This window comes from Megascapheus bottae, chromosome 10, assembly GCF_031878675.1.
Source record: "Megascapheus bottae isolate mThoBot1 chromosome 10, mThoBot2.hap1, whole genome shotgun sequence".
NCBI classification, from domain to species: Eukaryota; Metazoa; Chordata; class Mammalia; order Rodentia; family Geomyidae; genus Megascapheus; species Megascapheus bottae.
The window spans coordinates 38,406,002-38,425,785 of record NC_143518.1 but is presented as its reverse complement, the minus strand read 5'-3'; the positions used below and the strand labels follow the sequence as shown (position 1 = coordinate 38,425,785).

At 41.5% G+C, this 19,784-nt stretch overlaps 1 protein-coding gene across 2 annotated transcripts in view; it reads right to left on the bottom strand.

Moving 5' to 3' along the window:
• Positions 1-19,784, bottom strand: part of Ash1l (ASH1 like histone lysine methyltransferase) — a 103,821-nt gene that overhangs the window by 5,105 nt on the left and 78,932 nt on the right. For both annotated transcript variants that reach the window (XM_090340797.1, XM_090340795.1), the window contains exons 14-26: positions 18,346-18,510; positions 18,075-18,169; positions 12,452-12,609; positions 9,343-9,495; positions 8,833-8,887; positions 8,601-8,733; positions 7,926-8,174; positions 7,398-7,484; positions 4,984-5,074; positions 3,432-3,570; positions 3,149-3,321; positions 1,378-1,544; positions 78-118 (exon numbers count right to left, since the gene is read on the bottom strand). In XM_090340797.1, the coding sequence (XP_090196923.1) occupies positions 78-118; positions 1,378-1,544; positions 3,149-3,321; positions 3,432-3,570; positions 4,984-5,074; positions 7,398-7,484; positions 7,926-8,174; positions 8,601-8,733; positions 8,833-8,887; positions 9,343-9,495; positions 12,452-12,609; positions 18,075-18,169; positions 18,346-18,510 (1,706 nt within the window). The remainder of the gene's footprint in view (positions 1-77; positions 119-1,377; positions 1,545-3,148; positions 3,322-3,431; positions 3,571-4,983; positions 5,075-7,397; positions 7,485-7,925; positions 8,175-8,600; positions 8,734-8,832; positions 8,888-9,342; positions 9,496-12,451; positions 12,610-18,074; positions 18,170-18,345; positions 18,511-19,784) is intronic.

Sequence of the window (19,784 nt, the reverse complement as noted above, 5' to 3'; positions counted from 1 at the left end):
GTGATCTGCTGGATATCTTGCTCCACTTAAACTACTGGCAAGTCTCTCAGGATCTCTCACATGCCCCTAGGACTCACCGCCCTCCGTTCCTCTTGTAGTTGTCTGGGACATAATGAGGCTGTGGAGAAGAAAAGAGATAGGTAAGCATACTGTGGAAACTGGCAAAATTAGATCTGATCTGGAGTCACTCAGGGTATGGGAAGTCTTTTTATTTATTTATCTTTCCTGTCTTGGGACTTGAACTCTGGGGGTTTAGATGTTGTCTCTGAGCTCTTTAGCTCAAGGCTACCACCCTACCCCTTGAGCCACAGTAACACTTCGGTTTTCTGGTGATTAACTGGATTTAAGAGTCAGTCTCATGGACTTTTAGTGCCCTGGATGGCTTTGAACCGAGATCCTCAGATCTCAGCCTCCTGAGTTTTGACAAGCTCATAGTTTTAAGTGTTCTCTAAATGCTTGGGCCCTCAAGCCAGTAGTGCTATTGTGAGGTGACAGAACCATTGGGGTAGAGTGCAACTGGGACTGATTTAGGCCACCTAAGCTATGGAAACTGGAATGTTGGTCTTTCCTTCTCTCACAGCTTCATTATTGCTGAAGTAAATACCCTTCTTTGCCACGATGTACTGTGATCGTGATGTCCTGTTCATGATGCTATAGTCTTAAAGCAATGGGGTTGCAACCATAGACTGAAAGCTCTGAAACGTGAGCCAAAATAAGACATTTCCTTTTTTTTTTTTTTTTTTTTTTTTTTTTGGTGGTGGGGTAGTCGGTTGTGGGGCTTGAACTCAGGGCTTGGGCACTGTCCCTGAGTTCTTCAGCTCAAGGACTATTGCTCTACCACCTGAGCCATAGCACCATTTCTCCTGAGTTATTTTTTAAGCTTAAGACTGGCACCGTAGCATTTGAGCCACAACTGTATTTGTGGACTTTTGGTAGGTAAGTAGAGATAAGATTCCCTGGTACCACATACACAGAAAAGGCTGGAAGTGGTGCTGTGGCTCAAGTGGGAGAGCACTAGTTTTGAGAAAGCCCAAGGACAGTGCTCAGGCCCTGAGTTCAAGCCCCCAGGATGGAGAGGGAGGGAGGGAGAAAGAAAGGGAGGGAGGCAAGGAAGAAAGGAAGGAGGGAGGGAGAGGGAGAGGGAGGGAGGGAGGGAGGGAGAGAGAGAGAGAGGGAGAGAGAGAGAGAGGGAGAGAGAGAGAGAGGGAGGGAGAGAGAGAGGGAGAGAGAGAGAGAGGGAGGGAGAGAGAGAGGGAGGGAGAGAGAGAGGGAGGGAGAGAGAGAGGGAGGGAGAGAGAGAGAGAGGGAGAGAGAGAGAGAGGGAGAGAGAGGGAGAGAGAGAAGGAAAGAAAGAAAACAAAAGAAAAGGCGACTTACTGAGAAATCTCTTTTGGGAGTAAGCTTCTTGGGGAAATGATCAAAGGCATATGGTTTGGTGCAAACAGGATAGCGGTTCCGGTGGATCTTGTAAAACAGGTGTGCTGACTTGTCAAGCCGATAATCACAGATGTAAACATCTTGCTCCTTCACCCCTTTGGGTCTACCTGTGAGTACAAACATGGTTAAAAGAGTCTGATTTCCATTTTTCTTCATCTAAGCTCCATAGGCTACCATATAGCTCTAGACTCATAAAAGGAGGAAACACTATAGCTTTTTAGAAAAATTGAAATACTTGGTAGTTTCAGAAGAAAAAGTGAATTCCTATATACTAGCTTCCAAAATGGAGACAGAATGGGAAAGCAGAATGGATTAATAATGAATGGAAAGAAAGATTAAATTGTAGGGGTTTTTGAAAGCCTGGCATCAGTGTCTCAGAAAGGAAGTATAGGTATGAGGAAGGCACACTGGGAGGAGTCATTGGTGTCACAAAGCTGTAAGCAGTTTGTCAGTATGAAATGGAATATGTATTATTTAGGACTATTTGCTATTAATCTGAGAGAAATAGGTAATTAAATTCTGTAATAATGATAACATATCAAATGCAATTGGTTTTTTATTTTATTTGGCCCTGGGGATCGAACCCAGGATGTTGCACTTGCTAGGCAAGTGTTTTGCCACTGACCTACATCTCAGTCCGATTTTTTATTTTTTATTAGTCTGTCATAAGGATTTAACTTGGGGCCTGGATGCTGTCCCTGAGCTCTTTTGCTCAAAGCTATAGCTCTACTTGTTGGTTTTTTGTCCTTTGTTTTGTTTTTTTGCTAGTCCTGGGGCTTGAACTCTGGGCCTGGCCTGGGAGCTGTCCCTGAGTTTATTTTGTTCAAGGCTAGCACTCTACCATCTGAGCCAAAAGTGCCACTTCCAGCTTTTTCTGTGCACGTGGTATTGAGAAATAGAATTTAGGGCTTCATGCATGCTAGGCAAGCATTTTACCATTAAGACACATTCCCAGCTCCTTTCTGTTTTTTTTTTTGTTGGTCATGGGATTTGAACTCTGGGCTTGGGTGTTGTTCCTGAGCATTTCAGTTCAAGCTACTGCCCTACCCCTTGAGCCACAGTCCCATTTCTGATTTTCTGGTGGTTAATTGGAGATAAGAATCTCACAGACTTTCGTGCTGAGGCTAGCTTTGAACTAAGACCCTCAGATTTCAGCCTTCTGAGTTGTTAGGATTACAGGTGTGAGCCAAGGTGTCCGGCTCCCTTTCTGTCTTTTTTTTTAGTGGTTAACTGAAGTTGAGAATCTCATGGGACACTTTTCTGCCTAGGCTGGCTTGGAAATGCAATCCTAATATCTCCTAAGTAGGTAGGAAGTATGAGCCACTGGTGCCCAGCTAATGTGATATATTTTAAATGTGAGCAATAAACTGGGCAAGGGACTTTTGTAGATTAATCTTCTTAAAAAAAACTATAATTACTAATCCTGTTTTAAATTAGAAAACTAATAGGCTAAATATCTTGCCCAAGATCACACAAGCAAAATGTGATAGAGTTGGATCTTGAAATTAATGCATAGTACTAGAGTACTAGAGAGGAGATGAACTGAGACATTAAGAATGGTGTGGGCAGGGGTTGTGGGTACAGGTCACTGGAAACTGATTAGCTCATGTGAAGTTCTGGGCTCAATTCCATACCCCCACCAAAGCAGGATATAGTTTATGTCAACCTATGAATAGGGATATGAAATTTTTAATTATCCTAGACCATTTACCTTTACAGTATGTATAAAGGTCCAACACACAGCAGGTCCCCACTACAGCCTCCAAGGGAATGATCTCATAGAGTGGCACTCGAAATAATTCATTGTGATAGAAACGTCGGGATGGAGAGTGGTGAGTTTCATGGGGACGGAAATAATGGTGACCAAAGGCAAATCGCTCTTCTCTAAAAAGGTAAAATAAGAGCAAGATTTAGTTAATTGGCAAGATTCCAGTGAATATTCAGTCTGTTGGTAGGGTACAGCTAGAAGAAAGAGATAGGATCTCAGCACATACTTTTCATTCTTCCAAAGCTTCTCAATTCGAAAGATGTCAAGTTTATCTCTGTTAATGTGAGATAACAGGCGGTAGGACTGGCGGACAGGATGGCCATCAGGGGTACGCCTACTATCCCTCATGAGATATACACAATCACCTACAAGAACATACCACAAAGAGGTGAAAAAGATGAATTCTCTTAGGCACCCATTTATCTTATTTAAGCTCCATATAAAGTATTCATAATCTAAAACAATATAAATAGAAAAATTTAAAACCAATAGTTTAATGGTAACAATTCTAAATTATGAGACCGAGGAAGAACTTCCATTTGCCTTTTCTACATTTTTCTCTTTTTTTGTGCTAAGCTTGGGGCTTCACGTCAGAGCTTGGGTGCTGTCCCACAGTGTTTTTGCTCAAGGGTACTAATTGAACAATAGCTCTATATCTGAAGATAAGAACTTTCCTGCCTAGGCTAGCTTTGAACTACAAATTTCATATTTCAACCTCCTAGGTAGCCAGAATTATAGGAATGAGCCACTAGTATCCCAATTTTTTTCTTCTAGTTTTAAAATTAGCCTTTGGGAGTCAGGAGTGTAGCCTAGTGATAGAGTGCTTATCCAGCATGCACAAAACCCGAAGTGGTGCTGTGGCTCAAGTTATTGGCCTTGAAAAAGCTCAAGGACAGTGTCTAGTCCCTTGAGTTCAAACCCTAGGACTGGCAAAATAAATAAATAAAAATTAGCTTTTGGTCCTTTTATAGTTCAGCTGAACTAAAATTAGCTTTTGTCAACTTCTCTCTTCTTTTTTTTTTTCACCCCCCCCCCCCCCCCCCCCCCGGTCATGGGGCTTAAACTCGGCCTGGGCACTGTTCCTGAGCTCTTCAGCTCAAGGCTACCAATCCTACCCCCTTGAGCCAAACCCCACTTCCTGTTTTCTAGAGGTTAACTGGAGATAAGAGTCTCACATTCTTTAGTGCCCAAGCTGGCTTTCAAGTGTGATCCTCAGATCTCAGCCTCCTGAGTAGCTAGGCTTATAGGCATGAACTATCTCACCTGGCTTCTTTTTTTCCCCAATCTGATCATGGGGCTTGAACTCTGGGCCTGGGCACTGTCTCTAAGCTCTTCAGCTCAAGGGCCCTACCTCAGTGCCACTTCCAGTTTTCTAGTGGTTAATTAGAGATAAGAGTTTCACAGACTTTAGTGCCTGGACTGGCTTTGAACTTTGATCCTCAGATCTCAGCCTCCTGAGTAGCTAGGATTACAGGTGTGAGCCACTGTGCCTAGCTCCTGGCAACTTTTCTACTCAAATTAGTATTATATGGTAGAGGGATGATAAATGCAAACCCAGGGTATAAAGATTTAATAAAAGCCATATGGGACAATAACTATTAGGTACATTTTTCATTTTTATGCTGGTCCCGGGGCTTGAACTCAGGGCCTCAGTGATGTCTCTGAATTATTTTTTTTCTTTTTTCTATAAAGGATAGTGTTCTAACCACTTGATCTATAGCTCTTTCATGGTACTTAGAGATAAAAGTCTCATAGAAGCCAAGTATCTGTGTACATACCTTGACGAAGCAATAAATCATCTCGAAGCAAACAGATGAAGTACACACAGCCAGGTTGAGAATAGTGGGGCCGAGGGATCATGGGTACCTCCTGATAAGAGCAGAACACGAATGGGTAAGGGCTGGAATTACATTCAGCCTACTTTTTTCAGGGAGGAAAAAAAACCCCAAACAAACCTGGAATTCCCATCTAAGACTTACTGTTAAAAGTCATTTCAACATACTATATGAAAACAACACAAAGACAACTAGAATAATTAAATCTGGAAAAGTAAAGACAGGTGACAAATTTGACAGACTATAAAGATTTCCAACAATATTCCACAAAGCATTAACTTTGTGGATGCTTTCTGCAGTCCAGATGTGAAAATGTACGAAGGGGGACTCTGATTAGTAAAATGTTTGGGAATGCTATTAATAGTTAGTGCCCAAAGATGAGGAAAGTCAAACATTCTGCAATGCGTCCTTCACAATGAAAAGCTGCCCATTATGTTGGGCACAATGGCTCACACCTGTAATCCTAGCTACTCAGGAGGCTGAGATTTGAGGATCACGGTTCAAAGCCAGCCTGGGCATTAAAGACTATGAGACCTTTTTTTTTTCCTTTTGGTGAGTTATGGAGCTTGAACTCTAGGCCTGGGAGCTCTCCCTCAGTTCTTCAGCTCAAAGGTACCGCTCTAGCCCTTGAGCCACAGCCCCACTTCCTGTTTTCTAAAGATTAACTGGACATAAAGAGTCTTACATTCTTTAGTGCCTGGGCTTGGTGTCTCAGAGACTATCTCCAATTAACCTCCAGAAAACTGGAAGTGCTGCTGTGGCTCAAGGAGTAGGGCGGTAGTCTAGAGCTGAAGAGCTCAGGGACCATACCCAGGCCCAGCATACAAGTCCTACGATTGATAAAAAAAGAAAAGAAAAGACCTGCCAACTTAAATATGACAACGGCACCACAGTTAAGTTCCTCCCTCCCTTCCTCCTTCCCTCCCTCCATTCCTCTCCCACTCCCTTCCTCCTTCCTTCCTTTCTTTTGTCAGTACTGGGGCTTGATCAGCTCAGGGTAATGCTCTGCCACTTGAGCCACAGTGCTATTTCCTGTTTTCTGGTGGTTATTTGGAGATTAAAGTCTCATAGACTTTTTTGTGCCTGGTCTGCCTTTGAACTGAATCCTCAGATTTCAGCCTCTTGAGTAGCTAGGATTACAGGTACCTAGATAAGATATTTTAAAAAAATTGGTGCAAACTTTAGTATAACAGAGTTAAATTAGGGTAAATGGAAAACAGAGAAAAATGTTTCCTGTTCCACACACAAAAAATGGCCATTTAATAACTCAGGCAAATCACTGGCCTTTCCTGTAAAGCACTTTGAGTCCAGTGCTCTTTTCACAAACCTGTTTCACATCTTTTCATAGATGTTATTTATAGTACAAAGTTCCAGATTTTGCTCTGGCTATCCTTGAAGGGAAAAGAAGCTTGAGATTTTATAAATGAATCCTAGTTTGTAAAGTTGACAGAGTTTAGAAAAATTAAGTTTTTCTAATAGATTTCTAAATATTTTATTTTTCCTTTAATCATGTTTCTGAAAAAAACAAAGGGCAAGAATAATTATACTCAATGTCAAGTTTAAGAAACCGAGTGTGCTGGTTGCTAGTGGCTTATAAACTTATAATGCTACCTACTCAGAAGGGTAAGATCTGAAATCATGGTTCAAAGCCAGAATGGACAGGAAAGTCTTTGCTACTATAATTAACCATCAAAAAAGCCAGAAGTAAGGGCTGGGAGGAGTTTAGCCTAGAGGTAGACTGCTCGCCTAGCAAGCACAAAGACCTGGGTTCAATTCCTGGGTGCCACACACATAGAAAAAGCCAGAAGTGATGCTGTGGCTCAAGTGGTAGAGCTCTAGCCTTGAGAAAACCCAAGGATAGTGCTCAGGCTGAGTTCAAGCCCCAGGACTGGAAAAAAAATTTAAAAAAAGCCAGAAGTGGAGCTCTACACAGAAGGCTGAAATCTGAGGATCACGGTTCGAAGCCACAAAAGAATGTGAGACTTGGGGCCGGGAGTTTGGCCTAGTGGTTAAAGTGCTTGCCTAGCATGCATGAAGACCCGGGTTCGATTCCTCGGTACCACATACATAGAAAAAAGTCGGAAGTGGTGCTGAGGCTCAAGTGGTAGAGCTCTAGCCTTGAGAAAGTCCAAGGACAGTGCTCAGGCCCTGAGCTCAAGCCCAGGACTGGCAAAAAAAAAAAAAAAAAAGTAACAACAAACCCCTGAGTTTAAGATCCTAACTATAAGCCAAATGTTGGGGAGGAAAAAGGAAAACAAACTCATAAAGAAAATGAATATACAAGGAATTTTGCAGAGTAGGAGCATGTGTTATATTTCCTACTTAATAGATCATAATTTCATTAGAGGATATTTTACCCTTTCCACAGGCCTTGGGTCACACTGTTCACAAAGGTAGTGTTCCACATCTGAATTCACTCCCATACAGTCACAGTGTTGCCACACCTGTGAAAAAAGGTATAGTTGATGAACGACAGGGGGATTTTAGACTTATAGAGAAGTCCTAGGAGCTAAGAATTATACTCATATATTATTCATGGCTACATTTACATATAAGGGAATAAATTCATATTTATAAAGTTAAGTCACTATGGTTTCAATCGAGGCTTTGGCTCTATATGTGGATTAATTCTCTCTTTTTAAATTCAGATTATGTGAAAAGTGTACAACAGAAGATGGAGAGAAAAATGGGAGGCAGGAAAACGAAGGAATAAATGAAATAGACAAAAGCAGGAAGCAATATGGTGAGCAGTGAAGGATAAAAACGCTAAAATAGAGATCGTAAAAAGCCTGTCAAACCAAGCCAAAAGAAGTGTGGGCTGCTTCCTTGAAGATGGTCACCATGCTCATGAGGACCAGGATTCTGCTTCACCTTCTAACCCTCACCATGCACTTGTCACACTGGATCATGAGGCCTTCGTCCTTATAGAGGCCACAAATACAGCGAATAACATCATCATCCTTTTCATGCCCATTCTCCTTCTCAGAGACTGAAGTTTCGCTGCTATCTGCTTCACTTGCTGTTTCTCCCACAATCTCATCAATTTGGGCTGATGCCTCATGCCGAGCATTGTAATAGGCCTTTCGGAGGCGGCAAACATCTCTCCCAATTGGGGATTTCCGCCCGTAGTATTTCTAAAGAAAACAAAAGAAAATATGCTAGATTTTCTTGTTTTGGCTCAAAAAAAGTACCTGAAAAAGTAGCACAGGTTAGTTTTTTATTCTATTCTCCCATTTTGGTTAACAGATTTACTATACTATCAAATACAGCAAGAAGAGTATCAAACTTTCCTGTCCAGGCTGGCTTTGATACATGATCCTCAGATCTCAGCCGCTTGAATAGCTAGGATTACAGGTGTGAGCAACTAGTGCCTAGCTCTGTTTTTATGAGTTACAGTGTTTCATATACTGTAACATCCCCAAACCCCCAGAAGTACTCAAGAGAAATGACTGCCTTTCCTAATGAGAAATATAAAGATTGAAACAAGAGGTAAAAATCTTAAACTTCTACAATTTCTTCAGACCAAACTTAAATCTGAGTTTGAAGGTAGTAAAAAATACCTCAGCATTCCGAAAGACCTTGAGCATGTCAGCATCAAAAGCTTCCACTGTCTTATAATAGCCAACGAGGATCTGCTTTTCTATGGTGATAAGATCTAGAGGATCAGAGATCTTCTCATAATAATCAGCATTCCTGGAACACAAAGCCAGGATGCCAATTTGGTACATTAAGTATTTTTCTAAAAATAGATAATTATCTAAGGTGAACCTTAGATAAGTAAGGTGAACCTACTTTTTCTTTGGGGGGAGGTTCAAAAGTGGAGCTGCCAATGCTTGTCGGGAAGAATCTGCAAAAAAAAATGCAAGATTTAGGAAGACTACCTACATAAAACAGGCAAATATTAATTGCACCCCCCCCCCCCCACTCCCCGGTTCTCCCCTGGTGTGTGTGTGTTTGAACTCAGGGCCTGGGTGCTGTTCCTGTTTAAGCTCTTCTGTTCAAGGTTAGCACTCTACCACTTGAGCCATTTCTGGCTTTTTTGGGGGGGGAAGGGGGACGATTAATTGGAGATAAGAGTCTCACTGACTTTATTGCCTAGACTGGTTTCAAATGTTTTTGATAAACAGGTAGAGTTTATGTTTGCTGAGTTCCTTTTACATTTTTTACTGTGATCCTCAGATCCCAGCTTCCTGAGTAGCTAGGATTATAGGGGTGAATGACTATGCCCAGTAGACTTTAATATGTTGAGAACAGAAATGATATGCAAAAGGAAGAACTGAATTTGGAGAAGAATATGGTCACCTTTATAAGAGATGATGCCATCACAAATCTCTTTGAAGATCTGGGCCAGACGAGCAGCCCGAGCAACTTCAACGTTTTCCTCTGCAGCTGCCAACCGTCTTGTACGCACAGACCGAGCTGTCTGTAGGGCAGAGAACTGGGTCATGAAGACATCTGGAAAGAGAAATAAACATTAGTTTCAGGAAATAATAAGTGTTACAAACGGATTTCTCTCTTCCAATGGATTCCTACCATTTACTCTTGTTTTTCTTGTAGTAATTAAGTGGAGCTAGTGGACATGCAGTTCTTGTTCTTTTTAAAGAAAACCTGGGAAACACTGGCATCTACCATAGGCACAAATACTTCAAGAGGGACCATGGTACATAGTGCAGCAGTTGCAAATACGAAATGAATTTGCTGGTATGTGAATTCTGGCTTTAGTATTTATTGTGTGATCAGCCTCTCAAACTAGTGATAGTACTTTCAAAAAAGTGTGCAGATTAAGTAGGACTGATTAATTATACTTCCCACATAACTGGAATGACAAAAACAAACCAAGGAGCCTGAGCCCAACTTTCTATTTGTGATTAGGTAGAAGGAATAACAATGATTAAGCTGCACTAATAAATTGAGGTATTGAATTGAAAGCCCTTGTATAATTAATTAATTAATTAATTAATTTTTACCAGTCCTGGGGCTTGAACTCAGGGTCTGAGCACTGTCCTTGGGCTTTTTTTCTCCTCCAAGCTAGAGCACTACCACTTGAGCCAAAGCACCACTTCCGTCTTTTTTTCCATATATGTGGTACTGAGGAATTGAACTTAACCACTCTCTGCCCATAGTTTTTTTTTTTGTTTTTTTTTGCCAGTCCTGGGCTTGAGCTCAGGGCCTGAGCACTGTCCTTGGACTTTTCTCAAGGCTAGAGCTCTACAACTTGAGCCTCAGCACCACTTCCAGCTTTTTTTCTATGTATGCGGTACTGAGGAATCGAACCCGGGTCTTCATGAATGCTAGGCAAGCACTTTAACCACTAGGCCAAACTCCCAGCCCCCCATAAAGTTTTTTTTTGGTCAGTTGTGGGGCTTGAATTCTGGGCCTGGGCGTTGTCCCTGAGCTCTACAGCTCAAGGCCACTGCCCTGCCCCTTGAGTGACAGAGCCACTTCTAATACATTTTAAAAAATATATAAATTCTTTTAAAAGAGAACCTCATTCCCTTTCCTACTCTGCAGCTACTTTGAAGCAAGAAATTTCCTAATATCAACTTCCTGAAGAGCTAGGATTATGACAGTGATTGTGACTGACTGAGGTAACACTTTTAATATGGTTACCTCAGTAAATGACAAATGAATATTAGAAGATTCCAACTATTTGGAGAGTGAGTTCAAAGAAATAATATCAAATATACTAAATTAGGGTAAGGTTTTGGGTAGATTTCTTTTTTTTTTCCTGTGATACCAGGGACTGAACCCAGGGCCTCACACTTGCTAGCTATGCACTTGAACACTTGAACTATGCTACCAGCTTTCTAGGTAAATTTTTTTGTGTGTGTGCCAGTACTGGAGTTTGAACTTTTAGCCCTTGCGTGTTTTTGTTTTTGTTTTCCCCTCCAGGCTGAGGAGCTAACATTTGAACTATACTTGTATTGTTGGTTAACTGGAAGCAACGTATCTGTACACCATGGCTGGCTTACTCAGACCAACCTTCTGACAAACTACAGGCATGAACCATTGATACTTGGCTAAATTTCTCATGTTTTTCCTTTCTGTTTCTGGCTGTGTTGGGACTCAAACCTGGGCCTTCACAATGCTAAGAACTTCGACCACCAAGCCAAACCCCTCTCCCTGGCTAATTTTTTTTTTTTTTTGCCAGTCCTGGGCTTGAGCTCAGGGCCTGAGCACTGTCCTTGGACTTTCTCAAGGCTAGAGCTCTACCACTTGAGCCTCAGCACCACTTCCGACTTTTTTCTATGTATGTGGTACCGAGGAATCGAACCCGGGTCTTCATGCATGCTAGGCAAGCACTTTAACCACTAGGCCAAACTCCCGGCCCCCTAAATTTCTTATCTATCAAGTTAGTTTGTTTCATACATATAGTATAAATATTATTATTATTATTATTTGGCTCCAATGCTGAACTCAGGGGTCTGGCACTGTCCTCTTGAGCTTTTGTGTTCAAAGTTTGTGGTGCTTTATCACTTGAGCCAAAGTACCATTTCTGGTTTTTTTGGTAGTTAATTGGAAATAAAGAGTTCCATGGGCTTTTCTGCCAGGGCTGGCTTTTTCTAACAATGATCCTCAGATCTCAAGACTTTTTTTTTTGGTCATAGGGGATGATCTTTGGGCCTAGGCGCGGTCCCTGAGCTCTTTAGCTCAAGGTTGAGCCACAGCACCACTTCTGGTTTTCTGGTGGTTAATTGGTGGAAAGAGACTTACTGACTTTCATGCCCAGGATGGCTTTGAACTGCAATCCTCAAGACATACAAACCATTAGCCTAATTTTGATTAAGTTCTAAAGACTAAGTCCCAGAGAATGTAATTAGAGATTCCCTCCTTGAACAATTGTTTGTTAAACTTGTCATTTAAAATATGATGTAAACATAAGCCATATAATTAATGATTATTGTTCTTAAGGTACTGTTATCTCTCATCACTTCTACTGTCCCTTGGTTATCTCATATTGTTACACTATCTCACTTTGTTACCTGATATATCGGATATATTTGTATTTGGTTATCTGAAATTGGATAGGGAACAGGGGAAAACAAGATGAGGGGTGGGGGAGGGGGGAAGGGAAATGGGGACCATGACATGTGAAAGGGTATCAATGTGTGGGAATTAAGGCACCATTTATCTGGCAAATATCATGTAACCCTTCTATTAATTACAATAAAAAATATATTAAAAAAAAAAAAGGCTGGGAGTTTAGTCTAGTTGTGGAGTGCTTGCCTAGCATGCATGAAGACCCAGGTTCAATTCCTCAGTACCATATACATAGAAAAAAAGCCAAAAACGGTGCTATGACTCAAGTGGTAAAGTTCTAGCTTTGAGAAAGCCCAAGGACAGTGCCCAGGCCCTGTGTTCAAGGCCCAGGATGGGAAAAAAAAAAAAAAAAAAGTTTCCTATGCTTTACCAGACTTAATATTCCCATCATCTCGGCAGATGCCATTCCAACGGGAATATAATGATGCTGAGTGAATATTATCACTGGTGTGCTTTACTTCCTCCTGTTTCTGATGAATCTTCTCCCAGTTTCGGACCAAGAACACGTGACGCTTTAATACAAAGTTTCTGAAAGGAAGGAGGAAATGTATTTTATTCACTGATTCAATAAGAATTTATGTTTATACAAACCACTATTCTGTGTTATTAGTTTACTTATGTTAACCTGACTGTTGCAAAAGACAGTAACATATGCAAGCATTCAATTTTGCATATAGTTTTTGTAAAACATAAAAATTTTTCTTATGCTGGACATGGTGGCTCATGCCTGTAATCCTAGCTACTCGGGAGGCTGAATCTGAGGATCGTGGTTCAAAGCAAGCCTGGGCACGAAAGTCTGTGTGACTCATTGCCAATTAACCACCAGAAAAATGGAAGTGGAGCTGTGGCTCAAGAGGTAGGGTGGTAGCCTTCAGCTGAAGAGCTCAGGGACAGTGCCTAGGACCAGAGTTAAGTCCCACAACCACAACAAAAACAAAAACAAAAACCATCATTTACAAACATCTGAAAAACAACATTTAATTGCTGCAAACACTTTGGTAAGAAACCAAGTGGTTTCTAGTAGAGTGCCTAGCTAGCATATTTACGTTGGAACCCAGTAAAACAACCCCTCCTGCCATTTCCCCCTGCCCCCCCCACCGCAATCCACACTAACACCAAACAACAACAACAACAACAAGTAACAGAGGGTGGGAGGAAGGGAGAAACATTTTTTTTTTTTTGCCAGTCCTGGGCTTGGGCTCAGGGCCTGAGCACTGTCCTTGGACTTTCTCAAGGCTAGAGCTCTACCACTTGAGCCTCAGCACCACTTCCGGCTTTTTCCTATGTATGTGGTACGGAGGAATCGAACCCGGGTCTTCATGCATGCTAGGCAAGCACTTTAACCACTAGGCCAAATTCCCGGCCCAGGGAGAAACATTTTATGGAGGATCTGTAATGTCTATCTCTCCTTTTTCCTTCAGTTACCTCTTCTGGAAAGAGCCTTCTTCCTAGATAGCCTAGGCTGGTCTGGAACTACAAATCCCAGATTATCTAAAAATTTCTTCAGTTTAATCCCCAAATGCTATGATTGTAGATACATACCACCACCATTCTTAACTATTTCTAAAAATTTTAAGATATCAAGATATATGGATTTAGGATTAGCAATAAGAGGACTAGACAAACATATGGCAAAGATTTAAGATGAATACAGCTGTGAAAACTATGGAAGTTTTGCAGTGCTCTCAACAAGGATCTCTAAACTTAAATGAATTATGTGTATTTAACTTATCCTATGTAAGTGTGATGATTATTTTTTCCTTTGGTGGAACTGGAGTTTGAACTCAGGGCACTACATTTGCTAGGATGTATATTATAGACATGGCCCTAGCCTTATTTTTCAGAATAAGTTTTATACTTTTAGTCCCAGAAGACTTTGGACAGTTATGTTCTCAATTTGTGCTATATAAGTAGCTGCAACAATTTTAGGCATGCCTCATCACACCCAGTTCTAACTTTGATAACACTTGTCAGCTGTGGGGCCTAAGTGTAACCCCTGAGCTTTTTCACTCAAAGCTGGAGCTCTACCACTTTCAGCCACAGTGCCACTTCCGGTTTTCTGGTGGTTAATTGGAGATAAAAGTCTCATGGACTTTCCTGCCTGGTCTGGCTTTGAACCACAATCCTCAGATCTCAGCTTTCTGAGTAGCCAGTATTACAGGCATGAACCACTGGAACTTGGCTACATTCTGGCTAGAATCTATTATTCTGATGTGACTTTGCATAAAATCTCAAACTATCAGACTCAATAAATGGACATTATGTTAATTATAATTTCTGGCTTTGTTTGCTGGAATCCCATAGGGAGTTTTTTTTTTTTTTAAATAAACTACTGAGGCATGCTTCTAATTCTGAAAAAATTTTCATGAAATTTGAGTATGAGTCTGGGACTTGGGAATTTTATTTGTTGATCATGATTGAACCCAGTGGGCTGGGAGTTTGGCCTAGTGGCAGAGTGCTTGCCTAGCGTGCACAAAGACCCGGGTTCAATTCCTTGGTACCACATATATAGCAGAGGCTGGAAGTGTTGCTGTGCCTCTAGTGTTACAGCTCTAGTTCTGAGAAAGCCCAAGACAGTGGTCAGGTCCCAAGTTCAAGCCCCAACACTGGCACACGTGCACACACACACACACACACACACACACACACACACACACACACACACACACAAAGACTGAACCCAAGATCTTGTGTACATTAAACACCTATTCTACCACTTAGGCATTTTTTTTCTTTCCCTGTGGGATTTAACTCAGGGCCTTGGCATTGTTCCAAAGCTGCTTCTTTTGCTTAAAGATAAGAGTCCTACCGCACTTTTGCTTCCAGAAATGAGTCTCACAGACTTTTCTGCCTGTGCTGAGTTCAGTCTGTGATCCTGAGGAGCTAGGATTGCAGGCAGGAGCTACTGCTGCCCCAGATACTTAGCACCCAGACCATGAGTACAAGCCAATGTGCATTCAAAAAGAGAACGCTGTACAAGGTTAAACATACAAAACATACAGGAGAATCTTGTAAATAAAGGTACATTTTCTGAAACATTGGCATGTGGAACACAGACGACCCGAAAAACAGGACACACTTGTTTACTTTTGATAGGGCCCCCCCCTTTTTTTTTTTCCAGTCCTGGTGTCCCTGAGTTTCTTTTGCTTAAGGCTAGCACTCTACCACTTGATCCACAGTACCACTTCCAGCTTTTAGGTGGTGCTAAGAAATCAAAACCAGGCTTCATGCATGTTAGGCAAGCACTCTATCACTATTCATGCATGTTAGGCAAGCACGCTATCACTAAGCCATATCCTCAGCCCTGATAGGGACAATTCTTATCCAAATGTAGACAACAGCAGAAATAACCAATAAATATTACTTTCATAGTCATTAAAACAGTGACTCCTAGTCTTCTCTTTGTCACTGACTTTTCTGGAAGTTTGGTGAAGAACCTTTCTCTGAAAATATTTTTAAATTACTTTAAAATTCAAAGTTCTAAGGAATTTTATTTTATTACTATTATTATTATTTTTGCCAGTCCTGGGCCTTGAACTCAGAGCCTGGGCACTGTCCTTGAGCACTTGTCCTCAAGGCTAGTGCTCTACCACTTGTGCCACAGCATTACTTCTGACTTTTTCTGAATATGTGGTACCAAGGAATCAAACCCAGGACTTCATTCATGCTAGGCAAGCACTCTACCATTAAGCCACACTCCCAGCCCCATTTAATACATACAGATGGCACTGGTGGCTCATACTTGTAATCCCAACTACTTAGGAGGCTGAAATCTGAGGATCAAGGCTCATAGCTAGCCTGGGCACAAAAAGTCCATGAAACTCTTATCTCCAATTAACCACCAGAAAACCAGAAGTGGTCCTGTGGCTCAAGTGGTAGGGTGCTAACCTTGAGCTGAAGAGCTCAGGGACAGTGCCCAGGCCCAGAATTCAAGCCCCATGACAAAAAAAAAAAGAAAAAAAGTAAAAGAAAGATATACATTACCTTATGTATGTAAACTGTAGCCCCCGTGTACATTTTGGTGGACTATGCCTATAATCCTAGATACTCAAGAGGCTGAGATCTACGAACAGTGGTCCAAAGGTAACTCAGACAGTAAAGTCCATGAGACTCTGACTTCCAATTATCCTTCTGTTAATGTGGTACTAAGGAATCAAACCCAGGGCTTCATGCATGCTGGGCAAGCACTCTACAACTAAGCCACATTCTCAGCCCCAGTGAGGCTCATATCTCCAATTAAATTCCAGAAAACTGTAAGTGGTGATGTGGCTCAAAGTGGTAGAGCACTAGGCTTGAGCAAAAAGCACTCAGGGACAGTGCCTAGGGACTAAGTTCAAGGTTCACAACTGAAAAAATAATAAAATAAAAAAACCCTGCATGTTTATTTTCATTAGTATCTCTTTGACTTCTCTTTTAGTGAAGGATAACTTGATGTATGGTCCGGAAGTTTGGCCTAGTGGTAAAGCGCTTGCCTAGCATGTTCAAAGACAAGGGTTCAATTCCTTGGTATCACATAAATAGAAAAAAAAGCTGGAAGTATGCCGGGCTCTGTGGCTCATGCCTGTAATCCTAGCTACTCAGGAGGCTGAGATCTGAGGATCAAGGTTCAAAGCCAGCCTGGGCACACAAAAGGACCTGAGACTCTTATTTCCAATTAACCTATACAAAACGGGAAGTGGGGCTTGGCTCAAGGGTAGGGTGGTAGCCTTGAACTGAAGAGCTCAGGGACAGCGCCCAGGCCTAGTTCAAGCCGCATGACCCACAAAATAAATAAATAAAAAATAAGAAAGAAAGAAAGAGGCCAAAAGTGGTGCTGTGGCTCAAGTGGTAGAGCTCTAGTCTTGAGAAAGCCCAAGGATAGTGCTCAGGCCCTGAGTTCACGCCCCAGGATGTATTCTCATCCCAATCACTGCAGTTTGTCAATTAAACTCCCCATGTTAACCTATTATAGCGACCTTTTTGGTTCCCCTGTTTCAGGCAGAGCCCACAGTCTATGTTTAGCAGAAAATAGCAATAGAACATAGACCATAGCTCTTCTGCAGCTTGCATAATATTAAAATGGAACAAAGTCATTTAGTAGGGAAATGAAGCTGGATAGACAATGAGATAGGGAAATCGTATTATTATTATTATTTATACACATATAAAAAATGCAAGACTTAGAAAACATATTGTATTTAGGGGCCGGGAGTTTGGCCTAGTGGTAGAGTGCTTGCCTTGCATGCGTGAAGACCTGGGTTCGATTCCTCGGTACCACATACATAGAAAAAAAGCTGGAAGTGGTGCTGAGGCTCAAGTGGTAGAACTCTAGCCTTGAGAAAGTCAAAGGGTAGTAGTGTTCAGGCCCTGAGCTAAAACCTAGGACTGGCAAAAAAAAAAAAAAAAAAAAAGAAAATATATTGTATTTGGCCCCCAAACCACAGTAATTTTGAAGTGGAGATGGATATAATTGATACCTTGAAATATATATATGAGATCTGTAACATAAGAATGCTGTAACTCTCAGCCGGGCCTGGTAACTCTCACCTGTAATTCTAGCTACTCAGGAGGCTGAGATCTGAGGATCATGGTTCAAAGCCATCCCAGGCACTAAAGAATATGAGACTCTTATCTACAATTAATCACTAGAAAATGGGATATGGGGCTGTGCCTCAGGAGTAGAGCAGTATCCTTGAGCTGAGAGCTCAGGGACAGCACCCAGGCCCAGAGTTCAAGCCTCATGACCCACAAAAGGAAAAAAAAAAATGCTATAACTCTCTCAAACACATACATACATGTACATATACATATACACACATGCTGCTTACCATCATATCTGAAAGAAATGCTAACTTTTATTTAGAATTTAGAAACATATAGGTCACAGAAGTTGGCTTAAGTCCCTTGTACAAAAACTAAAAGGATCAATAGTAAAATGCTTAATCATTTTTTTAAGTCGATTAAGCAAATCATATACTTTGAAAAGAACTCAGGTTGAAAAAAAAACTCTTTACCTTTCTCTATTAGACATTGGTTTCATCTGTAATTGGGGGGCCAATCTTGTTGGGGTATTAATGTTTTCACTGGGCTCCTCAGAGAGATGGCCTTTCTAAAAAAAAGAAAAAGAAAAAAAATATGGGATAAAATAATGGGAAAAAGGATTATTACCTCCAAGAACATTAAAACCATCTTAAGATGCTTTTCTTCAGTAAGCTTCTTATTCTAGTAAGTGCCTCAAAGCAGCTCATAAACAGCTTTCAATAAAGTTAGAAAACTGTTATTTACCCGTTTCTTCAGTTTGTGCTTAGATTTTCTCTTCTCTTTTGATCGTCCAGATTTCTTATGTGCAGTTATGGGTTGGCTGCTTTTGCTGACAATGAGTCCATTCACACGTTGACTCTTGCCTCCGATGATTCCCCGACATTTCTCAAAGCCACACTTACAAAGTTGCTTTTAAGAAAATGAGAATATCTTTTAAGTCTGAAAGAACACATCCTGAAAGAACACAATATCATCTGACATTCAAATTAAATGAGATTTCATTGGTTAGTACTTTAGAGAAAGACTATTTTTTTAAGCCTCTTGTCTCTCATTTATAACTGTAAAGACTATGCTTGGAACATCTGGACTGCCAAAGTTAGGTGTGAATCAAGGAATTTAACTTAAAGGAGAAAATAAAAATTTCTACATTAAAAATATCTCTGCTGGTGCCAGTGGCTCATGCCTATTAACTTAGCCACTTGGGAAGCTGAGATGTGAGAATAGCAGTTCAAATATAGCCCAGGTAGGAAAGTCCTTGAAAAGCCAGAAGTGTAGGTGTGGTGTAAATGGTACAGCAAAAAAGTCATTGAGTAAGAAAAGCTAAGGGACAGCGCTCAGGCCTTGAGTGCAATCTCCAGGACCGGGAAAGAAAGAAAGAAAGAAAGAAAGAGAGAGAGAGAGAGAGAGAGAGAGAGAGAGAGAGAGAGAGACAGACAGACAGAAAGGAGGGATGTTGGGAGCCAGAGTGGAATCAAACTGTACCTTGACTTGCATCAGACGATGGCTATATTGTCTTATTGCTTTCTGGCCCTATTCTATGTAAATGACCTGAGAATTACCATATGAATGTAACACCTGGAGGTTCCCTGGGAGAGGAGGAGGGAAGAAGGGGGAGGGGAAAATAAACGCGGCAGTCTAGTCAGTCTTTGCCTGGACTGCGGACATCCCGGACCCGGTGTGTCTGTCTCTCTTCTTTTTCTTCCTAGTCCTTGTCCCCTATTTCAGGAACCCCAATCTGCGAACCCTGGTTTGCTGCCGGTTGGCCCCGGCAGAGGGAGGGGTGGAGAGAGGGACAGAGAAAGAGAGAGAGAGAAGGAGAAAGAAGGAGAGAGGAGAGAGAAGGAGAGAGAGAGAGAGAGAGAGAGAGAGAGAGAGAGAGAGAGAGGGAGGAGCGAGGGAGAGATAGAACGCGTGTGCGAGGGAGCAAGTGAGCATATGTGCTCACTGTAACTGTTCAGACATCTACCCAACTATAGGAGAGAGCAAGATTGTGGTTTGAACACAGGCAAAAAGTTAAGATATCATTTCAACCAATAAGCTGGGCATGGTGATGTATATCCATCTACTAGAGCATAGACCAAGCTGGTTTAAACAAAACTTGAGACACTATCTCAAAAATAATAAGCATAAAAAGGATGGAGGTGTAGCTCATGGTATTACCTGCTTGCCTAGCAGTGTCCAGG